The sequence below is a fragment of the Halictus rubicundus genome, chromosome 3, assembly GCF_050948215.1.
Source record: "Halictus rubicundus isolate RS-2024b chromosome 3, iyHalRubi1_principal, whole genome shotgun sequence".
NCBI lineage: Eukaryota > Metazoa > Arthropoda > Insecta > Hymenoptera > Halictidae > Halictus > Halictus rubicundus.
The window spans coordinates 10,282,663-10,310,549 of NC_135151.1; the positions used below are offsets into that span (position 1 = coordinate 10,282,663).

At 43.6% G+C, this 27,887-nt stretch overlaps 1 protein-coding gene and 1 long non-coding RNA gene across 10 annotated transcripts in view; one reads left to right on the plus strand and one right to left on the minus strand.

Annotated features, from left to right (window-relative positions):
- The window catches only part of Mdr49 (Multi drug resistance 49), a 148,227-nt gene extending 125,863 nt beyond the window's left edge, over window positions 1–22,364 (plus strand). For all 9 annotated transcript variants that reach the window (XM_076785300.1, XM_076785308.1, XM_076785302.1 and 6 more), the window contains 6 exons: window positions 245–596; window positions 1,615–1,842; window positions 2,832–3,781; window positions 9,920–10,321; window positions 11,351–11,497; window positions 18,329–22,364. In XM_076785300.1, the coding sequence (XP_076641415.1) occupies window positions 245–596; window positions 1,615–1,842; window positions 2,832–3,781; window positions 9,920–10,321; window positions 11,351–11,497; window positions 18,329–18,532 (2,283 nt within the window). In that variant the 3' untranslated portion in view covers window positions 18,533–22,364. The remainder of the gene's footprint in view (window positions 1–244; window positions 597–1,614; window positions 1,843–2,831; window positions 3,782–9,919; window positions 10,322–11,350; window positions 11,498–18,328) is intronic.
- The window catches only part of LOC143352662 (uncharacterized), a 607,068-nt gene that overhangs the window by 214,375 nt on the left and 364,806 nt on the right, over window positions 1–27,887 (minus strand). The window lies entirely within an intron of this gene.

Here is a 27,887-nt window from a genome sequence, read left to right on the forward strand (position 1 = left end):
TTTATGGTCTTCCGGACAACTCTATGGGACCTATAAACTCCCGATCCACTCGAGAACAATGTTAAGCCGGATAGGTACTCTGATCCGCACTACGTCGAAAGCTGTCCCGAGCCATCGTCTTATATCGAAAGAAACCTGCAACGTTAATTCACGCCTCTTGACCAATCACAGCGTGAGTTGAATATAACTCCGGTGGCGTTTAATGTGTTATTTTGCAAATTTGTGACATAAGCGTCTGTTTTAGGGTTACGACAGCCCGGTAGGGGAGAGGGGATCGCAACTATCCGGTGGTCAGAAGCAGAGGATCGCTATCGCGCGAGCTTTGGTCAGAAGGCCAGCCATACTTTTGCTGGACGAAGCCACTTCCGCTTTGGATCTTCACAGCGAGGCGACCGTACAAAGGGCTTTGGACGCTGCGTCAAAGGGCAGGACGACCGTTGTCGTCACCCACCGACTGTCCACAATCACCAACGCTGACAGGATAGTATTTATTAAGGACGGACAAGTAGTCGAGCAAGGCACCCACGAACAGCTGCTTGCACTTGGGAAACACTACTACGGTCTGGTTTCCGCGGACGCTAGCGCCACTGCCAGAGGTACTTATACGCAAAACTGATCCTTAAACTTGCTCCTTCAACGCCAATTCCACTAAACAGTTCTTTCAACATCTATTTCAAATTTAAACAAAAATTTTGGAATTTTTAGTCGTATGGTACTTAAATTTGTCCCTTCAACGTCTATTGTAAAGGGTGTAGCCGGATAGCCGTAAGAACTCTTCCATGGAAATACATATTACAGTGTTTTCTCGATATATGTCCCAAATATCTAGCAGATAAAAGTCCCAGAACTATCTCCACTGCCACGGAGTATGTCCCGTGAACCGAGGCCTCTAAAGTTTCGCTGTCCTTTTCTACGTTCGGTGTGGATTAAAGAATAGTATCTCCTGGCCAATATATGTCCTTGGCTAGACCCGTGTTGTGGACATATATCGAGAAAACACTGTAGTTAGAATTTCATATAATATCCATCTAAGAAATTAATTATGAGTCATATGAACATGGTACTTGTACCGGCATGGAAAGGGTAAAAAATAGCAGTTTTTGATTTTTCAACTATGTGCCCCCACTTTGGAAAATCTGAAAATGTTGTATGTTATCAACCATAACGAGATAGTAAAATTGTAAAAATATAAACTCAGTCTCTTTCTACAAGCAATCGGCATTCCAAATTTTTTTCATTTTTTAAAATTCGATTTCGAATTTAAAAATTCTGGAAAAATTCGCAGATGTGCATTCTAATAGCTAAAATATGTCCAATTTTTTCAGAATTTTCAATTGAAGAGAATAAGAGAAATGATGGAAAAACCTGATTTTTTTAGTCACTCCATTACTATCACCCATGTTGACATATAAGATTGAATATTTGCACAGAGTATTTTCTTTGGATAAGCTATCGAGTGGCCTATAGCAAATTCAATTTGGTTCGGGGGCACTTTTGACCTCCTTATCCGGTTAACACCCTTTAACAGAAATATTTCAATTTTACTCCGAATTCAAGATACTTGTCGTAGAACTATACTAAGCTATAAAATCTTGTTGATTTGTGTGATACCAGCGAAAGCAACGGCGTCAGCAGCAAAGACAGTGACAGCAGCCATACCGAAGCAGAAGCCGCCATTGAAGAGACAATTCTCCACTCTGTCGATGCACTCTCATCGTCTGTCTCTAGCCGGCGCCTCGGAGTCCTCATTAAATCAGTTGGAGGAGCATGAGAAACAATACGACGCGCCGATTATGAGGATATTCGGAATGAACAAGCCGGAATGGTTCTACAACATGATCGGTCAGTGCACTGTGCATCGAAAAACCGAATGTCCGGTCGTGTCCTGCGATCGAACTCGAATAGACATAATTTTTGCTTAATTATTCGTATCGCGTAATATTCATCAACGGCTCCATTGTCCATCTTCACGCCAACTCTCATTGACAGTGGTTATTCTGTACGAATCGGAAATTATTTTACATTTTATAAACAATGGAGACATTTCATTACGAGGAACAAAGTCTCCGCCGCTAACTAGAAAATTACCATTGGCAACAATACAGAAATTTGTCTTTGATTTATGCTCAGCGAATTTATCAACAGATTGCGTATCTGACAAATTGCCAGTTGTAATGATCATTCTGCAAAACAACTTCACTTTACACGTTATAGATGAAAGACAAAATGTATGAAAACATTGTTTCTGCTGGCTAGAAAATCTCTAGGGTAGGGGACCCAATTACTTAACATTTATTTTTATAGCATAATGAATATTAAAAATGAGATACTAAATTTTTTTCATTAAAATAAGTTAAAAAACTTTATTAAATTATGCTTTAAAAATAAGCATCACTAATATAGGCACAGTAAATGGTACCCCCACAGTAATTGGGTCCGTTACCCTATTGGTATGAAATAGAGAAATTCGTCTTTGAATTTTGCTCTTTAGGCTCAAGATATTTTGGCAAATTTCTCTACTTCTAGTGGGTGTCCTATGAAATCTGGTATAGTGCTTTCTCGATATATGTCCACAACACGGGTATATCCAGGGACGTATATCGGCTACAAGATACTATTGTTTGATGCATTGAAGTTTACACTCCTCGGCGACCGAGGCCTTTCGAGCATTGGAGCTCTTCAGGGGGTATATCCCGCGGTAGAGGTGATAGTTCAGGGACTTTTATCGGTTAGATATTTGTGACAAATATCGAGAAAAGACTGTGCTTATCTCATATTTTATAAAGAGAGACAAAGCCCGATTCAAACGATGAACGGTTATGTTGTTCCAGGATGTTTCGCAGCAGCGATGGTGGGAGCCTCGTTCCCAGCGTTCGCGGTGCTGTTCGGAGAGGTTTACTACGTGTTGGGTCTTGAAGATGAGGACGAGGTTCGTCGAGAGGTTGTGAAGTTCTCGATTCTGTTCCTGATCGTGGGCATAGTGACCGGCGTGGGTACGTTCCTGCAAATGTACACGTTCGGCTTGGCCGGGGTTCGCATGACCACGAGGTTACGAAAGATGACGTTCGCGGCGATGCTGAGACAAGAGATGGGCTGGTACGACGAGGACACGAACAGTGTGGGTGCATTATGCGCCAGGTTATCTTCGGACGCGGGTGCGGTTCAGGGTGCAACGGGTACCCGTGTGGGCGCCATCTTGCAGGCGCTGTCTACCTTAGTTCTGGGCATAGGTCTGTCCATGTACTACACCTGGAAGATGACGCTGGTCTCGGTGGTCTCGATACCTTTGGTGCTTGGAGCGGTGTTCTTCGAGGCGAGAGTGATGAGTGGCCAGGGTCTGCAGGAGAAGAAGAAGATGGAAGCGGCCACGAGGATCGCCATCGAAGCGATCTCGAACATAAGAACCGTGGCCAGTTTAGGGAAGGAGGAGGCCTTCTACCAACGCTACTGCGTCGAGCTGGACCACGTCGCGAGGGCCACAAGAATCAGAAACAGACTCAGAGGACTCGTGTTCTCCTGCGGGCAGACTACCCCGTTCTTCGGGTACGCGCTGAGTCTGTACTACGGCGGTTCCCTGGTGGCTACCGAAGGCCTGCTCTACCAGAACGTGATCAAGGTGTCCGAGGCGTTGATCTTTGGCTCTTGGATGCTGGGGCAGGCTCTGGCCTTCGCACCCAACTTTAACACCGCCAAGATCTCCGCTGGACGGATATTCCAGCTTCTGGACAGGGTGCCGGAAATCGCCTCGCCACCGGACTCGGAAGACAAAGATCTAGATTGGGTGAGTTCTTCACCGCTTCTCCGCATCGTTCTAGGAACTTCTGTTCAGTTTATCTGACCTCTAAACGTTCTGGATTGCTAGATTAGATGATACTATTTAACAGATGATACGACACTTTTGCTAGAACCTGCTTTGCTCCGGTTACCCTTCGTTGACCTTAAATGACCTTCACAATAGGTCATTGCATTGGTCTTGAAACGCTCTATCAAAATGTAAATAAGAAACCATAGCGTTGCATTTGAAAAACAGTGTTGACCTTCATATCACCTTGACGCCCACGTCTACAAAAAAATGAGGAACATCGGATTATGTGACCCTCGATATCAACCAAGTTTGTTTCTATTGTTAAAAGCAAGCGAGTTATACTGTAGGTGGTCCGTTTTAAGTGTTCTACCCGGTATAGTCACGCAGAGGAAAGAATAATTTGATTCTCGGCTAGAATCGCGTTTCAAACCAATGTGCAGCGTCGCCATCCGACATGCAATAGATTAAAGGTGCCAAAACAGGATACCGCGTGTCTCTCGATTTTCCTTATTATGTTACTTCATCGTCGGAGATCGGTTATGCGATATCGGTCGGTCTATCGCGTTTCATGGACCGCTGTCAATTTCCTTTCCCCGTGGCGGGGTAAATATCGAATGGAGATAGCCGGTCGTTCAACTTGCCGGGTCCCGCGCGCGCTTCTATGTCGTCGCATTACGACTGTTTAGCAAACAATCGAATTTATGACATTCGGACAGCAAAGCCTCCGGCAACACGTGTTAATTACGCTCAAAACGGGTGGCCGTGTGTTTGATCGGGACTGTAACCAGCTACCACCACCCGTGGCACCCCTGTCCGCCGTCCCTGTCCCCCCGAACTCCGTCGAATTTCAAACCGTTTAATGAAGCGATACGAGCGAACGACGTTTCCAGCTCGGTACCAGCCAACGTTCGAAAACGCCAGGTTGCCCGTAACGCATTTCACCGTTAAAATATCGTTCATTCGATTAACCGGCCCCGAGCCACCGTCGCCGATAAATTATTTTTCATCGGTAAGCCCGTGGAATCTCGGCTCTGCTCGCGACACGTACAAACAGCATAGTTGAGTGGGGATCCTGGTGTAATGTACTAAAATTTAATGGGAATTTCAGGAATTTATTATTTAAAAAAATCATTTGATATTCATCTTCGAAACTTTAGGGGTGTTTTGTATTGGCTCTGTTCGTGTACAAATATTGTTTTCGTTTCGTTGCCTGCTGACACAATACTGAATTCGCAGCCCGAGAATCCCCCACTCAGCCCGAGGATCCTCGACAACTGAGTCCCCTCCATGGTGCACACAATCCAACACAAAACCGTTGCCTTCGGCGCGCGGTCGCCTTATCACCTGGAAACTTTTAATCCCTTTTTCGCGGAACCCCGGCATGTCGTCGCATACCTGCGGATTTCAATGAGGGGTCGGTACCCGAGATGTTCCCGACTCTTTGTTTTTCCTAAACATCTGTTCTCCCCCTCATGCGCATAGCGAATCTCGTGGCTTCTTCCAGTAGCCTGACGGCCCCGGGTGGACTCTTCGGTCCCCCCGTGCTCGTTAAACCTTCATATCAGGGAATATTCCCTCCATTTGTTGAGGTTTTTAGCGGCCTAAGGTAGACGCCTTGCGTCTACCTTTACTCGCTTGGCTTGACCATGCATTCGGACACCTGTGTCGTCGCATTTCCGCCGCCGAGATTCGCACGCATTTACGTCAACAACATTCTCCCACTCAAATTAAATCTTTTTTTTTATTTAATTTCCGGCATAAAGTAACAGTGACGTTATCTTGACTTCTATTAGGGTTCGCAACAACAATACTAACTTATTTCTAATCGCAACAACAATACTAACTTAATTCTAATCGCAACAACAATACTAACTTAATTCTAATCGCAACAACAATACTATCTTAATTCTAATCGCAACAACAATACTATCTTAATTCTAATCGCAACAACAATACTAACTTAATTCTAATCGCAACAACAATACTAACTTAATTCTAATCGCAACAACAATACTAACTTACTATGATTTCGAATTGGACATTATTTTTATTAGTTTCCGTGCGGGTCTCATGAATTCGCCTTTCTTTGTTCGCACTTTGGCTACTCTGACTACCCCATCTGAACCCGGGTACACTTCAATTATTGTACCTATTCTCCAAAGGTTTCGGGGTGTATTTAATTCAACTTTCAGCACTATATCTCCGGTCTCTAGCGATTTTTCTGCCTCGCACCATTTTGGACGTGCGATTAGAGTTGGTAGGTATTCTCTCAACCACCTTTGCCAAAATGCATCGGCAAAGGCTTGTGCAATTCGCCATTGTTTCTTCGGACACGCTACTTGAGTGTCATACCTGCCTAATTTTATTTCCCCCGACGATGATCCTATCAAGAAGTGGTTCGGAGTTAATGCTTCGTTATCGCGAAGGTCGGTGGATACATGCGTTAGCGGCCGCGAATTAATCGAATGTTCTACTTCTACCATTAACGTTTGGAGGACTTCTTCGCTAGGGGCCTGTTCCCGCAAAATTGCATCGAGAGCAATTTTGACTGATCTAATTAGCCTCTCCCATGCTCCGCCCATGTGAGGCGCGTCCGGCGGATTGAAGATCCATTTTATTCTTTTTTCCAGAGCATAATTGGATATCTTTCCTATTTCAATAGTCGAAATTGCGTCCCGGACTTCTTTGCTCGCTCCTTTGAAATTTGTACCATTGTCGCTGTACATTACTAAAGGCGAACCTCTTCGCGCCGCTAATCTTTTTATTACCATAATGGTTAAGCTAGTGCTCAAGCTGTGAGCTAATTCCAAATGAATCGCTCTTGTCGTAAGACAAGTGAAAAGCACCCCCCACCGTTTTTCCCTGCGCCTTCCAATTTTTACGAGCATCGGGCCGAAATAGTCCACGCCACAATGACAGAAAGGTCGTTGCCTATATGCTATGCGACCAGCTGGTAGAGCTGCCATGATCGGATTCGGCGGTTTCGCCCGGCGTATCCTGCATATTACACACCTACTTATTATCGACCGAAGCACGCGTCTAATTCCTATTATATAAAATTGCTGTCTTAACTCATTTACGACTGATTCATTACTAGCGTGATAAAAACGCCGGTGGTAATGTTCTATTAGCAATTTGGTAGCGGGATGTTTGCTATCTAAAATGATTGGATGGTTGTTAAATTCCTCTTCAGCTATTTTGGTAACTCGTCCCCAGGCTCGCAGAATTCCTTTTTCGTCCACGTAGGGTTTCAGTGCTACAATCTTACTTTTTTTGCTGATGCCCCTTTTCGCTTTCAATGCTTCCAGTTCTTCTACAAACATTTCGGACTGAATAGAGCGATAACAATAGTGTTCGGCTGAAATGATCGTTTCCGTTGTTATTTGAGTCCGGCTTCTTCCTCTCCAGCGGTCAAAGGCGGTTTTTATGCGTCTCGCGGCTACTAATAATCCCGGCCAACCCAACATTCTCGCGACATATGGGACATAGTATTCGTATGCCTGAGCGACGTACACCTTTACCTTTCTTATCTCAATGGCATCAATTTGCAGTTTCTCGGCTTCGGTGATATCTTTTTTCCCTTGGCCAATTCGACTCTGCCTGATGTAAAAATTCCGGACCGGTGAACCAACGATCGTTTGTGCTCATTTCTTTTTTTGACCAGCGCGTGGCGTCATCCGCGGGATTTAAAGAGGATGGCAACCACCGCCATTCGGAACTCAACGTTAATTCTCCGATTTCTCCTAATCGATTTGCTACAAATACCTGCCGTGTTCGCGGTTCTGATTTTATCCATCGAACGATTGTGATAGAATCGGACCAGAATATTCGCTCACTTATTTCGATTTTTAGTTCATCGGCAACAGTTTTACCTAGTCTCGCACCTAACAACGCGGCTTGTAGTTCTAAACGTGGGACCGACAACGGTTTCAAAGGTGTTACTCTGGTTTTCGCCATGATTAGCGCTACACGTGCGAATCCGTCTCGCATGACAACCCTCAAATATGCTGCTGCTGCGTAGCCCCTCAAGCTGGCGTCGCAAAATATGTGTAGCTGAAATTTCGCGCAGTCGATCCCGGTTGGTGTGTGGCAACGAGGAATACGAAGACTACTTATTTTGCGAAGTCCCTCGAGCCAGGATACCCAACCTAATTGTTCTTCGTCTCTTAACGGTTGATCCCATTCTATGCCACTGCGCCATATCTCTTGCATTAATATTTTTGATTTTAGAGTAAATGGAGACAGAAGACCTAATGGATCAAATACGGACATGATGATTCTGAGAAATTCTCGTTTAGTCGGTCTTTTTTCGCCCGCGAGTATACTCTCCGATACTTTAGTCATTCCTAAGTCAAAATGCAATACATCCGCTTGGGTATTCCAAATAAGTCCTAAAACTCGCTCTCCCCCGCGGTCGCATAAGCGCATGTCATCTCGACCCTGTTGCCTAACCGTCTCCGGAATAAAATCTATAATATATACGGAATTGCTTGCCCAACTGTGCATTTTAAAACTTCCCTTTAGATTTATCCTGATCACATCGTGAATAAGTTTCTTCGCTTGATCGACGGTTCCTCTACTGGCTAGATAGTCATCCTTATAGCTATCCTCAACTATGCTTTTCGCTGCTTCCGGTGACGCCTCGGCGTTTTTGACGGCATTTTTCTTTTTAATGTATAACGCACTGCACGGAGATGATTTCGCGCCGAATATTAAGCGTGTCATTTCATACGTACCCGGGTTTCCTACTCTTCTTTTTCCGCGCCACAGAAACCTCTGTGCTCCACGGTCTTCGTCTCTGACTTTTATTTGCAGGAACATATCCTTTATGTCCGCCTTAAACGCGAATTCGTACAACCCTGTTCTTGTATTTGAAGTCGCGTGCTACTCATCCAGTTCCCGACGTCGCCTCCTCCTCGAATTGTGGATGACTCCTGTTGACGGTTGTCCCTATCGGAGTCTTCGGCGATCCCTTCCTCCACCGGCGCGTCTGAGGTGAGCGATCCCAATCTTCTTCGGTTCATCTGTCCAGGTTGTAGCCCGGATGGTCCGGCTTCGTCAGTATCGCTGATCCCCAGGGTGGTTCTGATGGCTCCTGCTTCGCTTCGGGTACGAGTTCTTTTCGGCGAACACGGGTCTCGCCGTCCTCCGTTCACAGGAGCCTTGCGCTTCCCTCTAGCCATTGACCTGTCAGCTTCGTATCACTTCCTCGAAACGACACAAGCACTTTGACAAGATTGCCTTCTCTCTCTAAACCGGCGAAATTCCCGGGTTTCGGCACCAAAATGTTCGTGTACAAATATTGTTTTCGTTTCGTTGCCTGCTGACACAATACTGAATTCGCAGCCCGAGAATCCCCCACTCAGCCCGAGGATCCTCGACAACTGAGTCCCCTCCATGGTGCACACAATCCAACACAAAACCGTTGCCTTCGGCGCGCGGTCGCCTTATCATCTGGAAACTTTTAATCCCTTTTTCGCGGAACCCCGGCATGTCGTCGCATACCTGCGGATTTCAATGAGGGGTCGGTACCCGAGATGTTCCCGACTCTTTGTTTTTCCTAAACATCTGTTCTCCCCCTCATGCGCTTAGCGAATCTCGTGGCTTCTTCCAGTAGCCTGACGGCCCCGGGTGGACTCTTCGGTCCCCCCGTGCTCGTTAAACCTTCATATCAGGGAATATTCCCTCCATTTGTTGAGGTTTTTAGCGGCCTAAGGTAGACGCCTTGCGTCTACCTTTACTCGCTTGGCTTGACCATGCATTCGGACACCTGTGTCGTCGCATTTCCGCCGCCGAGATTCGCACGCATTTACGTCAACAACAGGCTCATTAAACAGTATAGGAAGTTTACTAAAGTTAAAAAGTGTGCAGAACCTGGAAGAAAGTTCAAATTTCCAATGGAAAATTGTCAGCTCTCTAGAGGTTGATGCAAAGATGCAAATACTTTACCTGACCGTAGGTCGTAATAAATTTTAATGATTAGAAAGTAGACTAAAAATTTCGCCCGAAGATTCGCAAGCTAGTTGTAGTTGTTGCTTGGTTTTCGAGGGGATTGTTCAGGAACGAGGAGGCGAGCAACAGGATAAATGACGACGAATGACGGTTCCGTTTCAGAAAGCGGATGGTCTGATCCAATTCTCGAAAGTGGAGTTCCAATACCCGACACGGCCGGAGATGCATATTCTGCGGGGGTTGAATCTGATCGTAAAGCCAGGCCAGATGGTTGCGTTGGTTGGCCAGAGCGGATGCGGCAAGTCCACCTGCATCCAGCTGTTGCAACGTTTATACGACCCGATCTCTGGAACGGTGACGATGGACCGTCGTGACATTGCGTCGGTCTCTTTGCGTAATCTGCGCTGCCAACTCGGTGTGGTCGGCCAGGAACCGGTGCTCTTCGACAGGACGATCGCGGAGAACATCCAGTACGGTGATAATTTCCGCAATGTGCCGATGGAGGAGGTCATCGAGGCCGCCAAGAAGTCGAACATCCACAGCTTCGTCAGCTCTCTACCACTGGTAAGTAGCAATCCTTATTCTCAACCCTTAACCCTCCGACAGCGAACCGTTTTCACAATCCTGAAGTTGCTCTATTTATCTATTTTTTAAAATACTTCTTGCACACCCATTAGGCTCTCTGACATTTCTAATGTAGCATTTTATTCGTTTAATTTAATCGCTAGAGGAATTGAGTAATTTAATTAAACTCTAATTTAACTCTTATCGCTTCAATGGCGACTCTAAGTACGCCACCAAAAATTGCTACACTATTATTTAAAACAATTTTTACACTATATCGGTATCTATGAAATTCGTAAAAATTTCAGTGTTGTAAAAGAAATAAATTATGCACAATGGAAATATTCTAGGTCAGAAGAAATGCTTTGGTTTCGAAACAGCTTCGAGTGCAAAAGGTTAATACTCTGAGTCAAAATTGCCCCGGGGTTATGGGGCTAGGATTTTAAAAAATTATTTGAATATGCATTTTATTAGTAAATTTAATTTATAAGAAAATTTTAGTTGAAATTATAAGAAATTATTCGGCCCTGGGTTCCGCTGCCGAAGGGTTAATTTGTTGTTGCAGCTTTGATGACTCGTGACAGACTAGGAATTTATTATCCCTCGATTTCTTGAATTTTTTTTGTATCAAATGTACAGTCGCTCGCAATAATATTAGGACACTCTTAAAAAGACAACTTTTTTAACATTGGATTGTACGACTTGAATTTTTTTTGTTTTTTTGAGAAGTTAGAACAATTCCTGCATGACGTGAAAAAGAAATTCTGGAGAAATTGCAATTGGTCAGAATATCGGAGAAAATACTAAAAGTTGTTTTTTCCTATTTTCAATACATTTTTACGTCGAATGTCTCGTTCTGAATAGAGTATAGATAAGGCTTTCAGATGAAGGATTTTTCGTAGATTTCAATTAACTTTTTAATCTGGATAAATAATTGCCAACACGTTCAATATACGATCCTGTGTCACTAGATTGAAATGGATCCTTGTTGCGAAGGAATTTAACAGTGTTCGGTTCCTTTTGTTACAGGGGTATGATACTAGGTTAGGATCTAAAGGAACGCAGCTCTCCGGCGGGCAGAAGCAGCGTATCGCGATAGCACGTGCACTGGTCAGGAATCCACGTGTCCTGCTCTTGGACGAAGCCACTTCGGCTCTTGACACTCAAAGCGAGAAGGTAAGAAGCCCTTCGTTTACCATTTACCACGAAACCCTTTTCACGCGGAACTCCGATCCCAAATGCTTTCGAAATCGTTTTCACAAATATAAGAATTTCGATCCTGTGACGCAGCATCCCCGTGTTACATTATTTCATGTCCAGATTGTCCCGATTTATCTGGGTCTAAACACCCCTATAATCGTTCCATTAATGCAAACATATCGTGCATTATTATTGCACAATATTAACATTTCCTCAGAATAAAATGAATAGGTGTAACCGGTCACCAGACGATCGAAAAAGTTGCGTAACTCCATTATAAAAGGGAATAAAAGGTCGAGTTGTGTGAGGGTGGAGTTCGATACTGTCTGCCGAGCGATGAGGACGCATCTTGCTTGGCTTCTTCTCCCTTCTAGAGAAACGAGAAGAAAATGCACCGAAGAGACAGGAACAGATTGAAAAAGAACTGTGTCCGTTGCGCAATACTATCGGCAGTTGCATATTTCAGTCCGCGATACTTTAAATACTGCCGAGTGCACTCGCCACGATTCATCGCGATCAATAAATTTGGACGATTTACGAAAAATTCTACAGCATTCAGTCACGCAGAATATTAAGCTCCTTAGCGGCGGTATTGATCACCCCCCGCCTTAGAGAACAAACTTCAGTCGCGTATATCCTCTCGCTGCGTAAAAAGGACCCCTCGTTCGCCATAAATAATCGCGCAGCCCGGACCCGCAGTCGTGCAGTGAATCTCGGGAAATTTCAATGTTACGACGCGCGGCGAAATGCAGTAACACAGAATGCAACAGACGCGATTCGGCATCGAGGTTCTACGGTAGATCACCGCAGGGGTGTGCGAGGAAATGGATTAGGGAATCGGGCTCTAGCAGACGCCGGCAGCTTTCAACGATGTACAGGGTGTCCCGCGAATGATACTACAATGGATGAGTGAAAAACAAAACTGTAAATACAAAAGAAACACGTCTAGCTTCCATTTCTTACAATCGAATTTGAAAAATTTAATTTCTCATAAAAATCCACTAGTAAATCAACTAGAAGATTTGGTTCACCAATGAAGAAATATAATTGTAAATGCTGAAGACCGTGCTGAACACACTATAATTAAGTTCTAACATAAATGGAAGTGACTAGAACAAAATGGAGACTCTTCAAATTCAACTTTCTCGAAAAGGAAGTCTCAAGCGAAAAAATTTTGTTCCGCATTTTCGACTCATTTTTTTTTTATACACAATTATTTCCCGAGAGATTTCACCATGATCGAAGGGACACCCGGTATAAAACGCGGGATGGAACGCGAGACCGTTCTTTTTCTGGATCAGGGGTGCGAGAGGGTTGAAGAAACGAAGTCCGGTCCTCGAGAGAGGCGTGAAACAGTAGACGGAATTCTCGCGGGGACAAAAGCGTCGCATTCGAGCTTACCGCGGCATTGTGTTAGACCCGCGACCAATTAACAACCCTCATAATGCCGGCTCGGTGTCGGGAAGACGACGATAACGTTTGCGGACCGTCGACGGCCGGCGTCGGCGTCGTCGTTCGACGGAGCTTAACGCCGATCGACGAAACAAGATTGGATTCAATCGGGTGCCCGACGGAGGACCGCGCGCTCTCGTTATCGGCACCCCCGAGACCCCAGAACGGTCAATCGAGTTAATGGCCTCTGAAAATGCGAGTCGACCACCGACTATACCCTCGAGCGCGATCCACTACGCGTCGCGTTCAGGATCCCGATCGCGCTCGGACGCGTTAAGAATTCCTGTTCCTCCACCGAGGAACGCTAAGTTTCTTTCTTATCGCTTCCTCAATAGCCCCTACACTCGGGAGTGTCTCAAATGTTCGAGTGCTCTTAGATCTATTTCGGAATCGCTGTGGAAAGTGTCCCGGTAAAATGATGATCGACAGTTTTGCGGATTAGCCGCTCCGTACAATCAAACCTATTTCATTCATTCTTTGCATGCTTTTGGTCTCGTGGAATCTTTAAAATTGTTCTGCAGCTGCAGGATGGTTTTGAATTAGATTCAACGGTGGTCTAGAAATATTTGAGTAATTAATCGTGTTCTTAATCAGGATTCTATTAAATCTATAAATTTATCCCTCCGTGGGCAACCCGGATTGTTTATTAATGCTTTGACGGTGCAACGACTACAGTGATATCTCTATATATGTCGCCGAGACCTGGATGATAAATGTCGCGGAATTATCCCCACTACCGCGGAATATATCCCGTGAGGGCTCACGAAGCTCGAGAGGCCTCGGACGTCGAGGAGTGTGAACATAACACGGCTCTGGTATGTCTCCTGCACGATACCTGACAATGGCAAGACCCATGTTGTTGACATATATCGAGAATTCACTGTATATATTAAAATAGAAGTTCCAATTCCAGGATTTCCTAGATTTTTTGGTAGTCTGGAACAGTCAAAGAATCCAGATTACCCACGGAAGGTGCAAAATGCATGCTTCCCCGCGGAGGGTAATTCATTATTTTTATTTTATTTACATTTTGAACGTATTATGTATGCTCGTATGCTGTTGTTGGATCTTTCGAATTATTCTGAGAGTGCTCCGGTTTCAGGGACACATACCAAAACAAGCAATTAATTCGCAAACTAATTCTTTTCAGAAATGGTTCCAACCTGAATTTAAAGAATCGTTCTTCTTTAACATTAGATTTACGAGACCCATCAAAATGACGAATTCTAATATTTTGAACTTACGAATACTGCGATTGTAAAGATGCATCCACGAGGAATTGTTTAACAAATTGATTTCTTTAGGTATATACTATTGAAAAAATGGCTACTTTTGATAGATACATTATTTTTATAAAGTAACATAAAATAGTCATTTTTAGTGCTTCGTAAACCTTAGTGTTGAAGGACACTTTCTCGAAAGTCTTACAAGGGGTTCGTGATCGGTTGGGGATTAAAATTGTCGAAAATCGAATGGTCTTTTGTCGTTAAGTTTGCTTGAATCATTTAATACTTCTGGTAGTAACCGGTGGTTGTACACACAACAAGGGTTTGTTTTGCCCAGAATGGTGTCTGGTACGCGAAAATATTTTGTCGCGGTGAGGTATGAATATTAGGACACTCGGCTCTGAATAACTGCGCGCGCGGCTCCGCAATGTAAACTAGCGGTAGCTTTGCAAGCGTGGTCGGCTGATGAATATTAATGGGGTCTGATGGATTTTAATGTACAATACGAGCAAAAACCACGGGACCGGGCCGCCGATAAAGGATATCGCGAGTGACGGTGCTGGCTTCGCCGTCACGGGACGCCATGGACACGCTTTGTATGGTAATCCCCTTCGAATTAAAATTCATGTGTTTACGTGGCCGGATCTTGCCCTATTCACCCTGATCCCTCGAGTCATTTTTCTCAAATTAAGTCATCCCTGTCCTTCACGGCATTTTTAACCTGGACACTTGAGCTCTGGAAATTATACATATATTTTTAAAAATAATTTACGCTGTTATTCTCAATTATTTTTAATTGCAAACTCTTAGAAGATATACTACCAAATTTACGTGACTACCTTCAGAAATAATTGCACAGATCCTAGGATAAGTTTTTTGTCATGTGTTTTAGTTACAATGTCATATTTTAAAGAAGCACATATTACAACGCAAACGGAAAGAAATCAAATGTTCCACAGTATCAAAAAACTTTTAATCCAAGTTGAGCATTGTACACTTCTATTGTCAGATTATTTTTGACCTATTAACATTACAAACAGAAGAAATAACTTTTGTAGTAATAATATATGTTCTATTTTCTGCATTTGACAAACGAGGATTTTATTTTGCTTCGATATCCACTTATGCAAGGCTAGTAACGAATACTTTTTAAAGCTTGGACGGCGCCTTTAAATTAATTTTACGTCCGGTCAAATTATTTTCTTTAGCTGGAAATTTTCTTGTGTGTCGATGCTTATGAAATTCTTTGTGTGAGGAAGGTCTGAATGTTCTACGATTCGTGTGGATCGATCATTGGACCGGAAGCCAGAGGCTGTCGAAATCAGTAGCAATCGGCGACAACGACACGCAATAGTATTATCCACGGTTACTATCGGAAATCCTCGGCTTTGCCCAGTATTCAATTGTTGTTCCCGGCCCGACCGCCGAACGAATTTCACGGCAATTATTGTTCCGCGGTTGCTTACGATCCCTCTGTGTGCCCCACTCTTTGTTTACTCTGTTCGTGTCTGTTCGTGCGGGACAGAGAGACGTTTGCTCGTGTCCCACCGCATTGCGCGCGACGTCCATTTTCTGTCGGGTTTGTTCAACATTTTTTTTAATCACGCTCGAAAAATTGTGTTGCCGCGGTTGTGGTTGTTCGCGACGCATCTCTGCAGGTTATGCCGACTCGTAAAGTTCCATTCCATTCCGATTCAACATTTTCATTTTGTACACTGCCGGTTAATAGTTTTTTTTAGAACACATTTAAAAATATTTCGTGTTTCACACGATAAAAGTTTGAAATACGTTTGGCACAGTGCATTCAAAAACAGTGAACAATCGATCAAATCGCTCAATCGATCAATCGATCGTTCCCTTTATCGATCGTGAAACCATTGTTAATATACCCATCTCCTTTTGCCAGCGTGCACGCGAAATATGCTATGTTGCATAAAAGTTTTGTTACGTTTTACATTATGCATCACAAAATAGTGAAAAATTATTTATCAACGATTAGAACAGTTTTTTCGTGAACGTAAATGTATGCAATGGATTTTTGTGAATGTAGATATTTTATTCTGTTAATTCGCACATGGATGAAGATATTTTTACGTAGTTCTTGTCGCGAACCTGGCAGTCCTCGAAATAAATTTTTTCCTCCTTGCGGATTTTACAAAATAATGTATGAAAATGAGAATTTGCAGCCCGGATATCAGGGTCCTCTTCGCCAGAGGAATTAACCAAAAAAATTCCTAGCTCATTCCCCTCGTGTCGGACATTTCTGCTTTATTTTTGCCATAAAGAATCTCTTAATCCGCGTAATAACTTTTTCCATTATTCTGATTCTTATAAAATAATCTATGAAAATGGAATTCGCAGTTATGCTATCAGTATTCATGCCGGACGAATTAATAAAACGCAGGCCGAGTTCATCCTAACGATTTCGAAAATATTCACCGTACTTTTACCATAATGAATTTTTCACTGTGCGCAAGAAAAGGTTTTCCTCGCTGCGAATTTTTAAAATAATTTTTCCGAATGCGGATTTGTCTGCGTAGGCTGCAAAAAATGCATTCACGGTAGAAATCTTTAAAAACATTTGGTAGTGCGAGACTTAATCCTCGTATGAAATTTGCGATTCAAATAGACCCACAGTAGCATATATTCGCACAAAACAGGCGTGATAGAGTAAAATTCAGTCTATATTTAAAAAGCTGCACTGAAATATGACTTTCATACAAGAGCAAACCGAATTCAATGCAGTTTTATTTCCTACGGCATTTGCTGAAATTATCGGTGTTTAAGGAAACATAATTCGTTTTTTCTATCTGCGGTCATACAAAAATAAAATTTGGTTCCGTTTGGTCGTATAATAAAAGCTTAAGTACTCGAAAAATTTATTAAATATGCGCGTCAAATATCCATTTTAATGAATTTCTCTCAATATTTTTCAATATGCGACTGTCGCGCGTGCTGTTGAATAGCAATCGTCTGATACGTTAGGTCATCACAGAAAGTGCATCGACTAATAAAAAAAAATATCTATTTTTTATTAAATAAAAATCTTTTTGCAAATTTTTTAATTGCAATTTATTAGAATTACTGACCAACCTTTGTTTGAAAAATGTATTTATCGGGTTATCGAAATGAAAATATAAGAAAATGGATTTCTTCACTTCTGGCGAAGGTTGGGCAAATGTATTCAATTGCTATTTAACGTTTAATTTGTCCAGAAGTAGGACAGACGTTTAAATGTCCACGACATTCAAAAACGGTGAAATTAACGAGATTTGTTAAAAATTATGATTAGAACGAGCATTTAAAAATCAACACTTTATGAATCCTATTTTTCACTGAAAAAATTACCTCATTTCTTATTGACATTCTGGAGAATCTATTTACTGTTACATGTCCACTTTTGTTTCAAATGAATAGTATTTTTCTATATTGACAGCATATCTTGTGTAGTAAGTTTTAATATTTATAATTTATTGCAATAACAATGCTTAGTAAACTAAAAAGCATCTTCAAAGTTTTTCTATCATTGGTAAGGGATATCTTTCGAGTTCCATATATTTTCGCATTGTATCAAAGTGCATTATTTCCAGTACACTTTTCTCTATAAATGAAGTTCAATATAAAATATTAAAAAAAACATATTTTTTGTAATGAAAAATTAATCTCACCTTGATTTTTTAATTGTCGCTATACATTGTTTACTTAACCCTTAGCACTCGAATGGTGACTGCAAGGCACCACTAAAAATTGCTGTATGATCATTCAAAATATTTTTTACATTATTAAATTCGTTTGCATTTAATGAATTACTAAACATTTCAGTATTGTACGAGTAAATTGCACCATTTTCGTATGTATAACATGAAAAAAAAAATATAGAAGGGAAATATTCTAGGTCGGAAGAAATGTTTCGTTTTGGAGTTGAAATAGCTTCGAGTGCAAAGGGTTAATAATGTTATGGTTAACATCAAGACGAATCCAACGACCCACTTTTGCTAAAATCTTTGTGAAATTCGTTAAGAAAAGAAACGTCGCATTAAATTCCATAGTCCTTCGAGGCGACCTCGCCAGCAGGGGTTAATTGTCGGCAATCCGTGTTGATTGTTCCCTTTGCGTTTCTGTTGCCTAGGTCGTGCAAGCGGCGCTGGACAAGGCGATGGAGGGCAGGACGTGCATCACCATAGCGCACCGTCTGGCCACGATAAGGAACGCGGACGTGATCTGCGTGCTGGAGAAGGGAATGGTCGCGGAGATGGGCACTCATGACGATCTAATAGCGGCGGACGGCCTCTACGCTCATCTGCACGCTCTCCAGGAGTCGGCGATGGAGTAAGAGCCGTGCCGGCAGCGAACGCGCGTCCTTAGGACGTTTCTCGGGCGGAGGGTCTCTCGAACGAAGGTCCTGGCTCTGTTTGAAACGAATAGGCGAGTCCGGGCACCGTTCGGAGAACAAACAGGAGATTGCGACCGGCGAGAAACGAGTAGAAAAACCGCGGATCCCTCGAGGCCTCGGAAAGCTCGAACTTCGTAGAACGATCAAGTCGAATGCAAACGAGGGTGGGGCTCTCTTCGCGAATTCCACATACCACCCCCATAGATCGAACGGATCGTCGCGTGTTCTCCTAGGAATTATTCACAGAAAATAGCATACCTCCCACGGAATTTCTGTTAGCCATTTTGTTGGCCTCGTTGTTTCCGATAGCCCCCAGACGTCATTGGAACTCTTTTGTACAATCTGCTCACCCCCGGAACGGTACAGCACTTCGAAACCGGAAACTCTCGGCCCGTCTGGCCATCGAAGCCGCAAATCCTGCCGACGACACCTCGAATCGTTATCCGCTTCCCGTCCACCCCCGCAATCGACAATTTCGCACGCCCATTACGCGACGATCCCCTTGTTCCGGACGAGAAAACGCGTCGTTTTCTGTGACGTCGATGCCACGCATACGGACAACCCCCGCGACTGCTCCCATTCACGACGCCGATTTTCACGCCTCGCGATTCTCCGACCGATTTCATCGGACGATCGAGATCGGCTCGAATTTGCGGCGGTTTTCAACGAACGCGGTAATAGCGTGCTGGAAAAAACGCGAGCGTGTGCCCATTTGGGACCGTCACACTCTGGTTATGATGGAACACGTTCAGCTGGTTTATTTTTTTTCTTTTGGAGTGGAGAGGGTGGATTGTTAACGCCTTGATTATGCCATTGATTCGGTCCATTCGATGCTGAAAGTATTTCGTAAAGACGGTTCGACGAGGCGAACGTTTACGCGTATATAAAATACTAAGCACGGAGGATTGCACGAAATACATATTTTACACTAATATTTACGTTATACTGTGTAGAGTGCTGGCAAAACTTTGCTAGAAAAATGTATTTGAGATTTAGTGGGCGTTCCCGACGCGGAAGGGGTGTTTTCGTAGTGTAACGTAACAATCCGCCTGGATTATTGAAACATCTTAATACTCTCGGCTGCGAGCACAATGATTCGAAATCTTCATTCATCGAAGACCAATTAACGTCGAGTAGCAGACTTCGCGTTCGAGCACCGGCTCGTTCGCTAGACATGTTCCATCCCCTACAGACGAGAGCCCTCGAGCCGCGCGAAAGTAACTCGGTCGAGATGAAAATACCCGGCGGCGTCTCAATTGACACTAAACCTACCATCGGTCAAATCACCAGCTTTACATTTCTCATTTCAAAAATACTATCGAGATGACTTCCTCGGTAACGAAGAAATCGATTAATACAATCGAAGCAAACTTTTCAACAACGTCACGCACCACCTTCGCACGTTTTTTCGATCGGGCTGTCGTCTGTGGATTGTTCTCAGAGCGTGCCCTACCGTTTCGGCCCGATAGTTCTTGGACCGGTATCGACCATAAACCTTATTGTAGTCATCCGTTCGGACACGGAGGGGTGTGTTCTTTTCTCCGGCGGCCTAACGACGTCGCATGAAAGATGTATGAGAGACCCCACCCCTGTTCCAGCGAAGCCTCGGCGTTCGACTTTTTGCCGCGAAGCTTCCGGATCCTCGTAAAACATAACGAATTCGAGAGTCCGTCGAGCGGGGATCGTGGATCCCTCGCTGCTCGTGCCTGAATGATTGCGTGCTTCGCGGACGGGGATCTGAACGGACGTGCGGAAAGCGGCTGAGCGAGATTATAACGAGAGACGGGCCCAGATGAGGCCCACACAGAGCGTGTGGTGGTGTCTTGATGATTGCATGCTTTGAGACCGTAGAAAAGAGATTCAGGGGAAAGAAAGACCAAGAGATTATAACGGGAGAGGTGGGGGATGATTTTAACCAGAAGAGGCCTACAAACATCTAGATGAACTGAGGAATGATGGCGTAATTGGGGGACAAGAATATAAACGGATTGAATAAAAATGGGGGAGGGGGCAGATTATAACGGGAGAGGGGACGGAATGATTTTAACGAGACGCGGTGTATAAACAGTTAGATGAACTGAGGAATGATGGCGTAATTGGGGAACAAGAATATAAACGGATTGAATAAAAATGGGGGAGGGGGCAGATTATAACGGGAGAGGGGAGGGAATGATTTTAACGAGAGGCGGTGTATAAACAGTTAGATGAACTGAGGAATGATAACGTAACCGGAGAATATAAACAAGCGGGTAGAACGATTGTAAAGAGGGGTTGCAAATCTCAGAGCAAGCATCGAGAACCCTTAACCATAGGGCGCTCAGTGAATGTGAACTGTAGGCAAGCGGGAAAGATACAAAAAGTACAAGGTGGTTATAACGAGAGAGGGAGAGGAGCATATCGGGAACCAGTCGCGCATCCGCAATGTCGATCGTTTGATCTGTCAGAGCGCTTTCCGCTGCCGATGCTTTTACCAATTGTGTGCCTGATGAACTTTGGGAGAGATTGTAGCGGGAGAGGAGCTGGAAGCTGATAAACCGAGGAACGTCCTTCGACATAGTGGCCAGTTCGATTAAAAAATAGAGCCTCGGTCGAGGAGCGTGCGCGAGCCGTTTCCGGGGCCGAACTTGTGCCTTTACTTCGTACACTTAGCGATAAGATTGCCGCCTGTGTCCTCGAGGTCTGTTAGTTTGAACGACGACGCACGAACATGCCTGCACAACTTCACACTGTTTCACGGCGATCCCCGTGTTTTTCTTTTTCTTCGCGCGAACCATCGAGACAGCCGTTCTCGGCTGGTTTCCGAACGATCGCGAGAAATTTCGTCGGTGTCCATTGGTCCCTCTCACTGTACTTAACCGCCTCGAGGCACTTAATCCAGACATTTAGCGCTTTTTATCGCCGACGACAATACAATGTAGCAACGTAGCCGTCTCCCCTTGATCCTGGAACGAGCGTTCGGTAGCGTTCTACCGTTTGCTAATCGCGTAGAGTTTAAGAACCGCTGCGGACGACCGAGCCGGCTCGCCATTTTGCGTGCCTATCGCGACGCCCGCGGCGAATCAAAAAAGAAAACAAAAAGAGAACTAACAAGTACAATCAGACGCGGCGAAATCCGCGCGATGAAACGTTTCGACCACCCTTTTGATTTTTCGTAACTACTCGCAGGTTCTCAGCGTCCCCTTTCTCTTCGCTTGCGATTTTCCCGGCGACGTTCGGCACTGCCGAGCGAATCGCCGCGGATCCATTACACTGCGTAGATATTATTAATCATTCGCGAAACCGGAATTGTGATTGCAACTCGAACAATCGTGCGAGACGAACAAGGAATTACGGATGAAACGCGGGACGGGTTTTCTTTCTTTCTTTCTTTTTCTTTTTCTTTTTTTTTCTTTTTGTTTAGTCTAGCCGTAAAACGGACTTTTCAGAATCGTTACTTAAGGCTATAAGGCTGCGGCCAGCGTAACTTAAGGGCAGAGATCTTAATTAATTAGGTACGCCGATCTACGGGCCGCGCGTTACTTAAAAACCGACAAAGAACAACAGCATCGACAGTGTTTCGCTTGATTCTTCTGTTTCTTTTTCTTTTCTTCTTCATATATCGAAAGCGTGTCCAGTTGTAATTATACAGGCGATACTAGACAGTATGACGACAAAGAGGAAGTATTACTATTTTTTTCCCGTTTTTTTTTTCTTGTTACAAGAGGGAGAGACCGAGCAGACCGTACTGCTGTCATATACAAAATAAATGGAAACATAGTGGAGAAAAAAACAAGGACGAGTATGCGAATTCGAATGCACCCTGCTCTCGATCCGAAAAATTGCGAAACGCACGTCCCGTCCATCTGTTCCCATTTATCCCATATTTCCTGCGTGACGCGAGGCTTAGCCGGGCGCTATTTGTTACGCAAAGTGGTAAGTAAACATTTTTACTATCAACCCCATATGTGGTCTTGCATGGTCGAATCGTTCGGAACAAATCTAGAATCACTATACGAATCGAAAACAGCGGCTTAAATTTTACTCTTCAAACAATTGTTCTGATCAAACTGTAATCTGTCTCCGTTTTTCAATTTCGCTTTCGTTAATTGTTTAAAAGCCAGGTTTTCAACTAAAAATCTGAAAAAATTCACGCATGTGTGGCAGAGTAGCTGCAGTACGTCAAAATTTTTTCGAAATTTTTGAACGCAATTTAATCCAGGAATAGCGAAAAATTTTGCCGGTGACTTCTGAACTACTCTGTCCCCATGACTACTTAAAAGTTAAATAATTTTTCACAAGTCAGATTTTTAACGAAAAATTTTAAAAAATTTACCAATGTGTGCCCAAGTAGCTGTAGTGCGTGAACATTATTTGAGAATTTTTACATGTGAGTTAAGAGAGTAATCGGGAGATTTTTCCTGACTGCTACACTACTCTGTTCCTATGACTACTTAAAAGTTAAATAATTTTTCACAAGTCAGATTTTTAACGAAAAATTTTAAAAAATTTACCAATGTGTGCCCAAGTAGCTGTAGTGCGTGAACATTATTTGAGAATTTTTACATGTGAATTAAGGGAGTAATCGAGAGATTTTTCCTGTGACTATTATTTAAGGGTTAAATTGGATTTGAAACATAGCACGCTACGGAATTTTGAATTCCACTTGAGGACATTTTTATCCCTTTATCCAGCCCTATTTCAAACTGCATGGATACGTATATCGTCCAATAAATAAATACGTAGGTGCCAATAAGATATAATTCGCCAGACTCACCGTCGAAACGCTCCGAAACGAATATCGCAGCAATTCTACGTGGCGTTAGAAGTGCAGGTGCTCTTTGAATGCTGGTGGCGAGCGTCAATAATGCATTCCGTCGAGTGAAATGCTTAAAAGGCAATCGCTTTGAATCATCATCGGCGACAGACACTCCGACAAATGCGGAATGTCGTTTCCACGGGGAAACTTTCCGTCACATATGCACGGCAAACACCCTGCCAGCCTCTTGTGCATCGCCGAAAGAGGGTGGACGGGGGTGGGATTGACACGCAGCCGAGGGACAAAGTGAATGCTAAGTTCGATGAACGGGGAGCGCGCTCGAGTTTCGGAAAAGTTTCGCCGCGGCAGTTTTTGAAGAAACTTTCGTACATGCGAGAGCAAGGTAAATATGGGGGCGGATGGGGGTGCGGGGATGTCGTTCAGGGGTTGACAAAGGCCAGCCGCGGATGTTTCCATCGGCGGGGGGTGAATAACCGGAGCCCCGCGCGTAGGAGAAAGAAGTTTCCAGCGCGGAGGAAAGCTGATTTATTACTGCCGGCGAACCGTCCCGAGGAAAATCGGGGGCGGAGGGTTGCAGGCGCTGGAGGGTTGCACGGGGCGGAAGAGTGCACGCTGTCGGGTGTATAACGCGTTGGAACTTGCGAAATTATTCCATCGAGTTCGAGCGCGAGTGAAGGCGGGACTTCCTGTCAGCGTCAAACGCGACCCAACTATAGCTACCTACCCGCCGAACAGATAAAATGTTGCTTTGCGCCGAAGTGCCAGCACGGTTTTGAGTGGTTCTCGAGAAAAACAGAAGGAAAATATTTGTCCAAACTTCTCGTTCGATGGAACGTTCGATCAAAGTTCCGAAAATTTTAAGAGTTCGGCAAATGTGCGGGGAAATAGGAAATTACTTATTTCTAGTTTCAAGGTTTAGTGGTGTCTCCTTGGCAAAGTCGATCATTCATCGTCGAACTAGTAAGCTGACTACGGATCTGTACGCGAAATGACAAATTTTTACACAGATCGCAGGAAACGCGTTTGATTATTTTAATAAATCTCATGTGACCGAGCAATAATGAATTACGACTTTGGTAGGAGGTAAAAATATAAAAGTTGTTTTAATAGAAAGTGATAAATGCCTGTACTATAGAAACCGAAAATAGAAAATAGAAAAAGAAAATATTCGCTTGAGAAGAAGACGTAAAAAAATTGACTGATACATGAGACTTGAATGTTATTTAATTAACAAGTGAGATCGGATATAATTCTGTATCCTCTTCAGTCCGCCTGAACGAAGTATTAGGTTACGAATTAGTTTAAAAGATTTTAACATATTATTAAGTTTGAACATATTTCGTGACATGGAATTTTCTTAATTAATTCCACCTGTTTCATAGAAACCTGTGCGGCGTCGGGTTACGTGTCTCACATAAAACAACTCGTTTTATTACGCCCTCTACGCTGACAAACGATAATTCGAAAATTCCGAAAAATTGAACTTTGTATTGGGAGAATATGATATCGAAGGAGGCGGCACGAAATTCAGTAGTATAAGTCAATTACAAGACAGACCGTCAAAATTTTCCGAACTTTTATATCATATTGAAAGAGGTAGCACGAAATTCAGTAGTATAAGTCAATAACTAGTTAGACCGTCAAAATTTTCCGAAATTTATCGAAAATCGAGCTGTGTTAATACAGAATCTGATGGAAGAATATGTTAGTAAAAGGAGAATAGATAGGAGAACATAACAGTAAAAGAGGTGGCACGAAAAATTCGAAATTCAGTAGTATAGCTCAACAACAAGTCGGACGTTCGGATAAAATTGAGGGTTCAATAATTGTATACGCAGATACATCTTTTCATTACATTGTCTTTATTTAATACAACATAAATGTTTAACCGTGTTATCGCACATCGTACAAGCACAGACGAGGTATAGGAGTAGACCAAGCTTCGGAATTCATAGCAATCTTCGAGGCAGTTTCGAGTGAATGCGTCGTCTAAAGGCACAAATAACGATACGATAGGATGTGACAGGGAATGGTAAGGAGGCTCTAGAACCCCACGAACGTGAAACAGAAAAATACTTTGGGCGCGGTCTGCTTCTATACCTCGTCTGTGGTCTGATTAGAGTGCGCACACGTTGGCTGCCGTTGCGTTGCTCTCGGTAAAAGTGGATTCAGCGCGCCATAGCCAGCCGTTCTAAGAACCGTCACGTTTGACCGGCGCGGCGTCGAGCAAGAAGACGTCCTCGGATCCACGGCAGTCACTTTAATCCGCGTAGTCGCAGCCGATTAGCATTCACAGAGGGAGCTCGGTCTTTGTTGTGCCGACAGTCAGCCTGGACCTGGAATCGCGGGATCGTGCCAACTGGGTAACTACTGCGGGCCGTAGTTCCGGGCTGAAACGGAGACACCGGGGATGCAAACTGGGTTACAGCAAAGGCAGCTTGTAAATAGATGGTCCGTGCGAGAAAAACGCAGCAGGGCTCTCGACGTGTACGTGGGCCCGATACTGATCGAGTGTGCCTAACGCGTTCGATGCTCGATAACAGCATACATCGGGTAGAACAGTTTTCACACGGTAACGAGATAGCTGACGTTGGATACTCTATGTGTCTCTCAGCGTTTTATCTGCAAAGATGTACCGGGTTAGACATGAACATGCTACGAAACTTCGGTAGAGTATCCAACCAGAGGCTTAACGCGTTGCCTTGTCGTCGAAAGTTTGGTAACGGGATCTTTAATGTCATTCCCGACGAGAGATTTAGAATTTTTGTTCCGTTTCGTTCTTACAATGTAGCTTAATGGGATTTTACATCTTTTATAATCGCAGTTATACAAATAAAATATGCATTAGCATATTTTCCAAATCTTTGGCTTGATAATTATCAATTTTGACAGAAATGTTTGTTTTCAATGAACTAAAATGAAATGCTTAATGTTGAGGATGAATAATATATTTGATGAAACCAGCTCGATGAACAAACTAATAATGTCTGTAACGCTCGCGCTGTATCTTTGAACTCGTAGTTCACTTTTTTTCAGAAACAGTGACAGTCTTGCATCCATCCTCTTGTCGATAACTGACACGAGGTAACATTGTATTCCATAGTGTACTCGGAACACGAGTGATTGAATTATGCACCTTGCATCGCAGTCTGCAGCCTCCATCGTGCCGTATAAAATGATTTCGCGTTTTAATAGATTTGATCCGGCAGCAGACGTCAGCTTGAAAGGATAACGGAAAGTACGCGGGCCGTAAACGTCGGGATGGCGATCGGAAGCGGTTTGCGCCGGTGCTCGATGAAATTTTTACAGTTTCCATGCTGACGATCCGGCACAAAGAGAGACGAGAATATTTCCCCCGTTAATCGTCCCCGTCGAACAGGAGTCGTTCGCCACTTGGTTCGGCGGCGTTTACATCGAGCGACGCGGGATTAAATTAACCCCGCCGTACAAGCGTGCACTCGCGCCGTCAAAGGGCATGAATTATTCCCAGCGGGCCGTTTCGCGTACATAGCGCACGGCTGACAGGGCGATAAAAGGGCAAAAGCACCGTTTTATCGGCCATGGAAGCTAATCGGATTTACAAGGCGCTAATGACGACCCGCTTCTCCTCTAATTATTGCCTTTCAACGCAACGTCGGGAGGACCGACGCGTGCCTCCACCGATTAAGACGTTTCGAACTGCTCGCGGAACAGTATGCCACTGTCAACGTTAGATTTCTCGTCAGCGAATCTCCAAAGTTTCGGCAAGTTCGCGCGACAGATTCAACAGATTTACTAGATCCTACTAGCCATTCAAGATTGGCTCCAATGTGCCCATAATCGATCTTTGTACAACATACAAATTATTTGCATCTGAGATTTATTATCAGTATACTGCGGATCTTTATGCAAAAGAAAGAAATGTTTGCATTGATTACGAGACACAGGAGCGAAATAAAAAAATTTTTCTTCTTTCAATTATCATATTGAACTGAAACTAATGCATTGATGGCCTTGAATCTTTTTATTACGACCACTGCTTTAAATTGTGCGTAACCATTTTTATCGTAAATGCATAAAATCCGCAGTCTAATTATCAGTAAATCTGTAAAGTTTGGGAAAGTTTGCGTCAGATCCAACAAGTTCACAAGATCCTTCAAGTTATTCAAAATTAGCTCCAGTAAATCTATAATTGAATGAGCTTGTGCTAAGCTTTGGTAACAGACTGCAGATGCTTATGCAAAATAGAAATCGTCTACATATTAGATTTCTTACCTGCAATTCTTCAATGTTTGAGCAAGTTTGTGCCGATGCTGCAGTTCATCTTTAAAATACTGTTGTCATGGGAGGTCCCACGTTGAAGTCTTTATATTTATCTTCCCTTTGCTAATTCTATTATTCTTCTTCTTCTTTCACTACAACTTATAAGTTTGTTTTTCTTGAATTGAGAACTCCTTGTACAGTATCCCGACAAAATATGCACACCGGCTTAATGCACCGTGTTTGCATTCATTGCCAAATTTTCATTGATTTATCCACTCCTTCATTGAATTCCATCTT